The 12,029-nt window shown below is 40.4% G+C and overlaps 1 protein-coding gene across 11 annotated transcripts in view; it reads right to left on the bottom strand.

The window, feature by feature from the left end:
* Positions 1 to 1,712: 1,712 nt before the first annotated feature.
* Positions 1,713 to 12,029, bottom strand: part of GDPD5 (glycerophosphodiester phosphodiesterase domain containing 5) — a 699,403-nt gene continuing 689,086 nt past the window's right edge. For all 11 annotated transcript variants that reach the window (XM_069203861.1, XM_069203862.1, XM_069203858.1 and 8 more), the window contains 2 exons: positions 11,638 to 11,750; positions 1,713 to 4,395 (listed from right to left, as the gene is read on the bottom strand). In XM_069203861.1, coding sequence (XP_069059962.1) covers positions 4,271 to 4,395; positions 11,638 to 11,750 — 238 coding nt within the window. In that variant the 3' untranslated portion in view covers positions 1,713 to 4,270. The remainder of the gene's footprint in view (positions 4,396 to 11,637; positions 11,751 to 12,029) is intronic.

Here is a 12,029-nt window from a genome sequence, read left to right as displayed (position 1 = left end):
GGAACAAAGTGAGGTGGTTTGGCACTCGCGTTTATACACTACTTCCAGACAGGTGACGCAAATCTACCGTCTTAAACTGTAGAACGTTTTTGGGGTAGATCTTCTTTCAAGTGTACTTTCCAGTCTGTTCTCCAGACCCAACCTTTGTGTAGGGTGATGATTTTCACAGCAGCGCTGTCTCCATACTGGCACACCCACAGCAGAGGCACAAAGAGGAGTGATGTTTGTGCATGGTTGTTATCAGACCAGCTCAAGAAGCAAACAGCAAAAAACAAAAATGCAATCACCTAGAGACTTCATAACCTTTGACAACAGAGTCTGCAGTCCTACCTCACATTCCCAGTGTCCACAAAATGGCAGGGCTCAGGAAGACCCATCAGCATCTCCTTGCTAACCAAAAGTCCTAATAGAGTATACAAAGGAGCCCCATCTCCTCTCCCTTGACTTCAGTGCCTAGGTATTCTGCCTCCGGCGGCAGGAATGTACGGAGTACACTTCTACGGTTTGGTAATTGTCCTCAACTTTCATCTTGCACAAGGTCTGGTAGGGGTATTCCAAATGGATCCCACTGGCCTCCATTACTCAGGCTCAATCATACACCATACCTCTGCTACACACAAACTCATGATGTTACCATACGGGACTGGGGAAGTGCTCAGAAGCGGAACTTTACAGTAGGCTTCTATCGCAGTGAACCACATAAAATGGACTCGTCACATTATCAATTTCTTCAACACAGCAAGACGCTACCACCGCTCTATGTACTGAACCTATGAAAGGGCCAGCAGTCCACTGTCAAAAAAAGTGTTGCTTGTTGCACCCCTCCAGGTCACAAGACCTCTCACAATCAGGGCAGGCCTGGGCTACTGTGCACACACTTAAAAATAGCATGACACAGGACCAAAATACAAATTCAAAATACCAGATTCATGCAGTTGGGCACTCAGTACAAGGGAACACGTCCATTTACAATTCTCAGAAGTATCCTGTCCCAGCACTTATCTTACCCCTTCACGCAGTTTCCCTTTCTTAAATGTATTATTCCCTTCTCGCTTAATTTTGAATGATTTATTCATTTAATTAACAAGGGCTCCTAGTACCGTCATTTTCTTTTTTTTTTTTATTAATCCCTAATTGTAATTTATATTTAGTACCTTGGTAACCCAACACTTAAAACCCAATATTTACCCGTATTTTTCCACTGAGAATTTCGAATTATAATGCTATTTAGAGAAGAAAAACTTGCCTTCAACTGAATATCGAAAGTAAGATACAATTAAGGCACAGCTGAATAGTATCCTGAACCTCCAGGTTTGTGCACCGGAGGTATGCCAAGAGACTTGACAAAATATCACTATTTTATTTCATAATGTGCATGGAGTGTAGTCAAACACAGATCAAAGTGACACTTTGGGGAAAGAAGCCAGCTGCTATGGTGACAGCACTGCAATGGGTGGCAGACTGTCTGGAGATAATATCTAGCGCTCTTTATGTCAGCAGTGAGCTAAATCTCTCTATCACACATCAAAAACGTTTAAGCAGCGACCCAACTGAGGCACAGCAGCAGCAATTCAGTTCTAATACTGGACAACATTGCTCTTGTTGGGATAAAATAGGTAATTATTCAGTATTTGGAGAGCCGAGGAATGGGCTTACTAGATTATTATGGAGCACAGATTCCCATTTTCAAATACCAAATCATTCTCACAAAAAGCTTTTAACAAGATTTTATTTGTTTTTAGTTGCAAGTTATGTTGCACCAACCAAGTATAAAATAACGAGAGAAGTCTTAAAAAAACAGCAAAACAATGTTGTTCTTTGTCAGCTGCAGTCCAAAGCACAGACAATCTTTCCAGGGCCAACATACCTTTCGAATACTAAAAAAAACTTTGCCATGATCCAAATAGGCTAAACTGTACATTAAAGATGCGCTTTGAGCAGGTCTTGCGTTTTCCTTCAAAAGTCTCTTCCCCTACATCAAGACCTCTGGCGCAAACTTGAACATATTGAGAACATACTGTCAAGGACCTGCCTGACACAATATACCAGATATTGAGTCACAAAATGGACTGCAAAATGTAAGTTTGCTGGTCATGAAGGAGAATAGTTGTACTAATTTCCAAAACTGTGGTCTAGATGACCTGCGAAAAAATACAAGCATACAAATATCTTGAAGATTTACATTTAAAGTGCGAGCCCGGTAATTACTGGGTGTGGTATCACTACACCATTGCAAGTTCTGACGCGTATCAGGAGGAATAACCATGGGACTTAGTGTTTGCAGATCGATTTCCACACATTTGTCACTCATTTGAAGAACTGTTCCTCAGACAGATTGTACCTCCTCTTCACTCGCAAAATATGTCGCGATAAAAAGTAAGACTCATGATCAGGGTGGACACGTCTGTTACCGGACAAACTGGGATTTAGCACAAACTCGTAATGAGGGTCTGAGTGTTAGGTTAGGTTTCTCTGGGGACAGGGGAAAACAAGATGGAGGGAGAAGGCAATAAATGCTTGGGGATTTTTCTTTGGGAAATCTCAAATTACAGATGAATTCCATAGCAGTGCACAGAATGAGACACAGACATATGCGTTTAGACATACTATCAAGGATCAATCTCCAGTCAAATTTTCCATTCTCTTTCCACAGCAACACTTTGATTTAGAACAAACAAAAAATCGAAGTTTTAACATTTTGGTGGCTCAAGGAAATGAAACTCTTTAAGATACATTGAGGCACTTGTACATAAGATGTGTGGCTTTTTCCTGTGTGCATATTTAGTATCGTCTGAGGGTGTATGCTAATTTAGGAATTATTTTTATCCAATACACCATGTTGCCTTTTAGGCCATCAATCACACTTTTCATCAAAGTCAGACAACTCAAATGGTGAGCTAAAAGGCACATTTCCACAAACAAGTCAAAGAAGCCTGCTTGCAGCCTGGATCTTTAAGACGATGAATTGAGCTGCACGTTACCTGCAGATAATCTAAGACTGCCTTGCAGTGTGATCTATGCACAGATGAATGGTTCCCACTTTCCCCCTCCCCAATAACTAGCTCTTGATTCCCCACCCACCAGATCCTACTCAAATTACAACAGTGCTTGTATGAATATTATATTTATCTCTAGGGGTTTCAGTGAGATTTTGAACCATAAGATCAAAGGCTGACTGGCTTGTAAATGTCACTGGAACTCTGAGATGGGCATCAATGCAAAACAGATATTACCAGTCATGCATTTTTTAAGTATATGATCTGACTGTTTGTGTTTTTCATACTTCTCAATGCTTACACAATCATATTAGTTCAAGGGAATGACCCAGTCCTTGTGATGTTTGGGTTCAGGGCATTGCAAAACATCAAATTAAACACCATAATTATGTTACATGCAGATGAGACATAAAGAGTATCAAATTATTACAGTCCTAGAATGTGATAGAGGAGTTCTGCTTACATTATACGAAAAACGAGGCATAAGGCGTTTTGTGTGTCAACAAAACCAAGAAATGACATTTGTGGACCATAATGCCCAAACAGGCATGCGTTCTCAAAACATCTTAAATTTATTTTAGAATTCCAATTTGCTAAAATCAGAAATTCACAGGAACGCCATTTCCTTGCAATCTGGAAACTATCTCACTTGTCATACATCATTAAAAGGTGATATGCACACAACTCACTTTTTCCCATTTTAATGTGAGCAATATACATTTCCTACATGGACTTTATTTTGGACCAAGTGAAGGATCTTTTTGCATCCATAAAACTTGTTTTCTTTAAGCTCCACATTTAACATAAGAAAATCTGAATGAAGCCATATGTATGTACATACTGATGACAAAGTAAATTAATATCCAGATTCTCCAGGTGGGCTTTGGAAGAAGGCTGAAGGAGTTCATGGTTTGTCGCCACCTGCAGGGAAATGCGGGGATGTTCATAGTCGGGTTTTAATACGTCTTCAGCTCAGCCGATTCACAACACAGTAAAATGCTTGCGAAAGTCATGACCTACTCACGCAAACACTGACAACTGCACATACACCGGGGGAAACTGCTGACTAGTAGATATTTACACCAGCATAGTCCGGGAAGGGGCTCTACAGGTCCCCCATAAGGAAAACAAACCAAAAATCGCAATAAACAAGTGCTTGTACATTTCAGTAGTAGTATTGTAGCATATTCTCGCGTCAACAGCAGGAGTCTTTTTTCCAGTTTTAGTATAAAAAGGAAGATTGTTCTTTCACTATTGCTTCTGTAGGTGCTGTCCTAGGTCCGGCATACGTTGGTGTTCGGGTGGTCTATTGGGGTGACGGCCTCGTTGGAGTAGCCATCATACCCGTGTTCAGAATACATGGATAGCTCCTCCGAGTTATCCATGCCGTTACTTATTTCTGCAAAAGAGAACAATCATGGTTAGGGCAAGTTGCATCAATAGGAGATACATCTATTCAGTCACTGGGGCTGCCACATCACTCCCTCTCACTGGGAAACAAAGTTTAAAGCCTTGGACCTACCTCTCTCATATAACTGCAGTCAAATGCATTAGTACAATTGGTTCAAACAAGCGATGAGACTGCAAATACACAAGTTTCTAAAATGTCTTTGAATTTGTGACTGCACACACAGCATTAATAACCCTCTTGGGACTTTCTGTTGATGGTAAAACACATTAGCAGTGTGCTAAATCCTTCTGATGTATTTTGAAGTAATAATTTAACACAAAGGGACCGGAAAGAAGGGTATCTATGTTTTCTCCTAGTATACAATTATACATGCAATTAGATCAAGGCTCTTCTTTTTAAGGATGCTGGAACCTTCCCCCACAGAGGTGGTATGCTTTATCAGCGGGAATGCCCCTTACCCTGTATAGTACAATTCATCCAGGACAAGGTCACAAATAGAAGCTCTTTGCAGCAGACTTGGTGAAATGTCAGTCGCTGCGTTGATGCACTTGCTAATTACCCTTGAATATATATCAAAGAACTGCAAGGACCGCTACATGTGGTTTATAATTACCTGCAGGTAGACCAGAGTATATTATTGCACTCTGCCAATGATAATGTTGAAAACTAGTTGATGGGGCAGGTTTTCTTGGGCAATCCAACAAGGATGCTCCTCCAGTGGTGGAAGGCACTAGGTCTGTTCTCCTAGGCAGTGCTTTAAATGGGCCGGTACTCTCCGGTACTGAGTACCAGCACTTTTTTATTTTGAGAGGGAGAGTACCGGCACATCTCAAGAAAAACGTAATACTTTTAATTAGAGAGTACCGGCACTTCTCAGAAACAAGCAGGTACTCTGGTACAGAGTACCTGCACTTCTATGTTTCCATTTAAAGCACTGCTCCTAGGTAACACAGATTGGGAAGGAGTGACTCGGTTGATGGTAGAGATGTGAAGGTCTCCACCAAATGGTATAAGATATACTGTCTCGCCACCGAGGGAGGTGGGGGTAAGTGGTGGGGCGGGAGTTAAGGGTAAGCTGAGGGGAGAAAGAGGTCTAGTAGCCAACTGTTTGGATAAGTAGCTCAAAACGTGAATTATGTATTCTCTCTCCTTCATTTCCTTGTTTTTCTTTTTCAATTTGAAATATGTGTGTATTGAACCTACATGAGATTACTACTAACATTTTCTTTAAAAATAAATAGTTGAACACCAAGAGTTATTATTTTCTCCTGTATTCATTTTTCTAGCCGACGTGATTCTAAAAGCCCAACCTGCGACTTCTTTTTTAAGGACAGGGGTACCATGATTCATTTGTATGCAAAAACTATGTGCCCTAGTTAGAGTGTGTGTGTAGTGGTGTCTAAGAAGAGTATGTGTTGAACCATAACGTAATATTAAAACAGATTTCTTGTTCAGCAATATTGAAATACCTGTATTGATTATGGAAAAACAATGTTTATTAACATCTGTTTTATGTAATAATTTTGGGGCAAATGTTTTGAGCCCATAGAGGACTGCATTGTACACAGTCACCTCCCATCATCCTCATAAAGTCTATTGCACCGATACACTTCGTGAATGCAGAACAACACTCGTGTGTATACGCGAGACCTGCTGTTGTTCTAGTCATGTGCAGCATGCACTAACCAGCTATGCATTTACAAACTCAACAAGACCAGTGACTGGCTCTCCTTACAGACATTGTTACCATCTCTGTTGGTTCTCGACACACATACAGTCAAAACGTCATCAGACTTCATATTGGAAAGTTTTAATAAGCAAAAAAAATAAAAAAACAATGCAGGATGCCTTTTCTGTCTATGCACCCAAGATCTTGGAAAACATCCCCATATCCGTCAGGTCCCGACGGACGCTCCGACTTAGAAAGAGTGGAATATGCACCCCTTTAAAGAACACTACATCTAAAGGCATCAACAGTCCACAAACCAGCAACCTCTCCGGTCACTCATTGTCTTCGTGTTTGCCTTTGTCTCTGTATAGTGCTTCACTGCCTCTTGCTAGGTTTGTGCTAGAGAAACACCACATAGGTGCTCACTCTAACTCGAGAATAAAGGAGTCCGATAGTTAATGGTAACAATGTTTCAACAGGTACTTCCTATACTAAAAGCACAGCCCTTAGCTAAACTGCATTTAATTAGGTAATCTAAGTGAGACAGATTCTGTAACATAAGGAAAGGAGACTCTTCCCTTGGCACCATAGTAGGTCTACTCACTGTATATACCTGTATAAAATGCCCTGTTCATTGTTAAACAGAGCATTTCACCTAAGTAGTCATTTTGTCTGCCCTCTTTTAGTGTGGTTGATGCCCAGGGGACATCTTTTAAATGCTTCAGGGCTTGCTGTATGCTTATGTCCAGTGGCGTAACAAAGAGCCCCGCCACCTTTGTGGTGTGGGGGGACCCACGAGCTCCAGGGGGGCCCTCAGCTCAGTACTCGGGCCTGAGAGCTGATGAGTGAGTTCGAAAGGGGGGCCCTCCTTGTACTTTCAGGGGGGCCCCCTCAAGTTTTGTTACTCCACTGCGTATGGCATCATTGCAGGGTTAATCATATTATGTCAAAGAGTTGTTATCCACAAGACCGCTCACTACCAACAAGATATCCCATTAGAGGATGGATTAAAACAATCCTTTCAGATTCCTTTGTTTGTATATTACTGTGTTATTCGCGCGTTCACATCCATTTGACTCCTCACTACCAACAAATTAGCTCAACTGGGGGAAGAATGCGTTGATACTTATAAATTGAATCTTTTACATACAAATTCTTTTCGAGAGTTCGGCATATTAGCATCCAGCTTTTGTGTCATGGGTCTCTTATTTGTGATACTCTCATGTTATCATGAGATCTTTGTATGATATCAGTTAAAAATGACTCTCTAGTTCTGATTTAAACAAACGTATTTCAACTACGGGTATTATTGAAAAAGGATGAAACATATCTATGAGCAATGTTAGATCCCTCCTGTATGTGAGTATATATCTGTCATTGAATGACTGTCTGTGTCTCTTGTCACTGTGATATTCATAGATTGTTCTACAGTAGTGCCATATGTGGTTACATCTGAGCAAAGCAACACCTTCTTCGTAAGATTAATTGTGCTGAAGAGTCAGTTGTGGTAGAACTCATGTCAAAGATGGGACCAACCTTGGTTAGTGTTCTTATTTGTGATTCTGTAGGCCTCAGAATCAATGGCTGTACCAAAACTAATATCCATCACATCTACAAAGCTTTTTGGAAATGTCAACAGCAAAGATGTTGGAGAAGAAACAGGTGGCAAAGCCCTGGCCTTGCTAAATGGATCTCTAAAATGGGACTGCATACCTGCATATGTTAGGGGGATCGAGCATGCTCTATCTCAGGGTGCTGAAGCAGTGAAACCTGAAGACTCTCCAGAAGTCTTTAATTGTATATATACATGGGGTCAGTGGGAGAGAGTCCATCATTTGCACAGTGAAGTCATTAATGCAAGTAAGGGAATTCTGGAGTGCACCACTAGTGCAGATCCAGTTGCACACTAAGGCCTTCATTTTAGGAACCGTGGCAATCAAGAATCAGATACAAGCTGATATTTGTGTCTGAATTTAGATTCTGTGTTTTGTGCTTATTTGGGAACATACAGTTGTTTGTCTGCAAGAATTTTGCAACGAAAAGATTTTAAATTCTTACAGGCAAACTTCATTCATTCCAAGTTTCCCCACCATGGACCTTGTCAATGTTTCTTGCAATGATGTCCAAAACTCAGACTTATTTGGTAAGTGTGCACCTCTTAAATACTACCTGCCACGGTATTTGTATTTACCTGGTACCCAATGACCACCACGTATTGCACAGGCTCTGTAAGAATCCCCTTCATCTTGTTGTATGATTCTGAAATTCTGTAACCTTCCTCAAGAGCAGATAGTTATGTAATTGACAGTCCATTCCAGAAGGGGGTGCCTGAACAGAAAAGGCACCTCCAACAAACAGGATTGTGCCAGATCACACACACTGAAGAGGCATTCATAATTATATCTTCTCCACTGGGAAAGGAGAACCCATCTGCTACCATGGCTAATGGACAGTACAAAGTACTTTAAAGCAAATGTCAATGGATCCCTCGACAAACTTGACTTGATCAAATTTCTTTGGAACACACATTAGAAAGAATACTAAATTCTACCCTGGTTGCCACTCTCTAATTTGCATGGTTGGAACCTCTGGAGAGAGGGTTTTGTTGTAAGTCAGGCAGGCAGACATTCTTGACAACCTCAAGGTTACTATTGGGGATAAAATAAGTAATGTATTGTCAGTCCAAAGAAGCATGAAGATAATAATAGATTTATTTGGATGTACAAAATAAGAATTTTATCAAATTGTAATCCGGGTTTCTTTAAAAGTGATTGGAAAGTATTTCAATTTTGTCAAATACTTTCCATTCCATTTTTGGACTATTAATGACTATTCTGTGAACTTGGAATCTGCAACTCAATTGCCCTGATCCAGGTGGGGCAGGATCTGGGTGTCAGTGGCACAAACGCAATACTGGAACCAAACCGAGGGGATGAGGAATGCTAATGTTGCAATCTATGAAAGGAAGAAGCACTGAGGGAAGCCACAGGAAGCAGCATAAAAGCCACAATAAAATGGCAGTAACGGCTCAGATTTTAGGAGCAAAACCACACAAGGAATGTGCTATGCAAAGCTACAGAAGCTAACTGTTTGATAATGCTGAATGAGCAACAAGACTGAATGCTGCAAAGAGGACTGAAGGACATCTGTAAACTGAAGGAGACTGTTCAATATAGTCAACAATGCCGGTTCGGTATCCTTAATAAACAAAATGCAGTTTGTGGTCTTCAGAATTTTTGATTCTATGCAGTATTTGAGCAATGAGCTCTATTTTTTCATGTTTATCTTTAAAGAAGGCTGAGGTCTAAAGTACAATCTTCCACATTAAGGGAAAGTTTCATCTATAGTGGGTGACTGACACCTTTGTAACACACTGATGGACCAAGCCAGACACAAGTGATGCAACTTACCTTCAACTATAACCTACAAAATGTATTGTTGAAAAGAAAACACCACGGGAACAGAGTCCATTGGAAAACCTGACTTCATACCCTGTCACAGGAGTATTACTTCTGTCTCTATAAGTGAAGGAAGAGGGAAAAAGCATTGTATGAAGAGGAGGGTGAAGAGGAAGTAAACTAGGGTAGAGCAATTATCTTGCATGGCATTTTCTTCCCTTATTGCCTAACAAGGCAAAACTCTCTAAGATCTTTACTCTATGAGATTGTGAAGTTTGAATGATCATGACCAAAAAGTTGTTATTTCTGTAGCTCTTCAATGTCTTCAATAGACTGCCTTGGCCTTCCCCATTGAATTCTAACCAAGAATGGCACAAGACATTTCCAACTGCCTATCCCTCGAAGTCAAGCTTGTTAAATTAGTAGTAAACCAGTTACGGTTTTTCCAACCATCTCACCCAGTTGGGATCTACAGAGGCAGGCTGATGAGAAGCTATCTTAAAGTCTGGCTACATTTTTATAGAAGTTCATCAGGGTTGGTAGCTTCTGTAAATAACGGGAATCTTGCCAGTGAGAGGATTAATCATTTAAGATTAATCCCATCACAATACAATATATGAGAGAATTACCGTAAGGCAGGGTGAGGCCCACAAGGACATTCCCACCAAGTAAATAATCCTTAGATTGCTTTGTATGAAGAACTCATGTTAGTAGTGTTACAGGTAGATGTTTAGGTAAAAGGGTGATTCTTGATACTAAAAGAAAGACACTCAGATGGTATGGCGTGTATCTACCTAGCTGAGCCTGCGATGCTGCTACAGGCCATCTCCCAATTTTTAACCCACTCTAATTGGATGACAGACCTAATACTGCTGAGCAGAAGTCACATGAACATTACTGTCATTCTCAAAGATGGTACCAGTCCCTTAGAGGCCTCTAAGAGTAGTACTGAATAGTGAGATACTTACCAGATGTGTGGTTAAACGATTACACAAATGTATACAAAGTCCTCCTAAAGAGACATTCAATAGCACAGACACGATGATCATCTTTATTCACACGACTAATTCTTAACTGCATTTTTTGAGAAAAAGGAAGAGAGAATATAACATAGACATAAGAGGTTATTTGGAGTTTGCCTGATGTGGAAAGCACCAAAAAGTGGCAGATAATCCATCTATTGTATTATAAGTGCACTGATGTCAATCAAACTCTGGTGGATGGGATATCTGCCAAAAACTTTGTATACATGGGATCAGTTGGACGAACATCTGATTAAGTTGTCCATTTCTCGCATAGTAAAATAAATTCTACAAGACAGAAATTAGACCCATTCACTAGGAAAATATACCTACAGTATATCTAAAACCTGAAGGATCCATTTCAATCAATTGTCAGAAGGTTGACTCAGAAATATTGTTAACATCTCAAATTCCTGCAGTTGTAAGGCTGACAATTCCTCTTAGACTAGCTTAAAAAGGTAAAATATTCATATCAAACTGAAAGAACACACAAACTGATCTCCTGATCATTGCATTGGTCCCGACACCTCAAAAATTAAACATGTCACGCTTCTACTCAAAAAAGAGCCAGAAGATCCGAACTGCCTCGAAAATGTTACCTCTAGTACAACATGACATGAAAATAGTTGCAAACGTTAATGTTTCTCAACTCAAAGAATTTTTCAAGTAAACATATGCCTTGATTATTTTTTTTTATTATCAAGACTCCTCTTAGGCCGAAGCACCGAAACCTGTAGGGTGACTATGTTAGATGACACTCTACGAATTTTCAACAATAATGAAAACTACCTTTCCATTCTTTTAGATATACCTGTGTCCTCTCAACCAGAGGACCATGAACTCCTCCTACGCACACTCAAAGGTTTTTTGTTTTTTTTGGAAAGTGCTCTCTCACAGGCAGCATCCTGTCGCTACACTATAGACTGTGGTCAGAAGAAAAGCTTATAGAGAGACCAGCCAGATCTTCAGTGGCTGCTTTTCCGGCCAGTCCAACAATAGAAATCAGTCTTTACATTTCAATGGCATCAGATACAGAACTATGAGCACTTAAAGTTTCACTCAACATTATTTAAGGCAAGTTTCCCATTTGGCACTTTAACTGGACAGTATACCCGCTCCACTTTCCATGGACTTGCTGTACCTGAAAAGATCAGTTTTTCCTTCATGATATTGACTTCACGGCTGGTCCGGCGGACGGCAGCGTTTAGCATGATCTGCTCAGGGTTGTAAGTTCTTATGTTTCCGAGACGCCACCTAAAGAGAACGACACAGTACAAGAATAGTTAGTGCTGTGAACTGTTTTCCGACACACTGGCAACAAACGCAAAACATTCTTGAACAGTATAGAAGAACGTTATAGAAGCCATTTTGATAAAAAAATTACGACGGGGTGGTGAAATTCACACTAAAACAGGGATAAATAAAAAACAACTACACTTTCAAACAATAAGTTGCTCAGGGTGGTGGGAAAAACCACAATCCAAGGGTGGACAAAACCTTTAAGACAAGTTTTGTACTTGGGACATCAGCGCT

The sequence above is a fragment of the Pleurodeles waltl genome, chromosome 8 (genome assembly GCF_031143425.1).
Source record: "Pleurodeles waltl isolate 20211129_DDA chromosome 8, aPleWal1.hap1.20221129, whole genome shotgun sequence".
NCBI classification, from domain to species: Eukaryota; Metazoa; Chordata; class Amphibia; order Caudata; family Salamandridae; genus Pleurodeles; species Pleurodeles waltl.
Note: the sequence above shows the minus strand (reverse complement) of the source record. Positions and strands in the feature narration are given on the sequence as shown.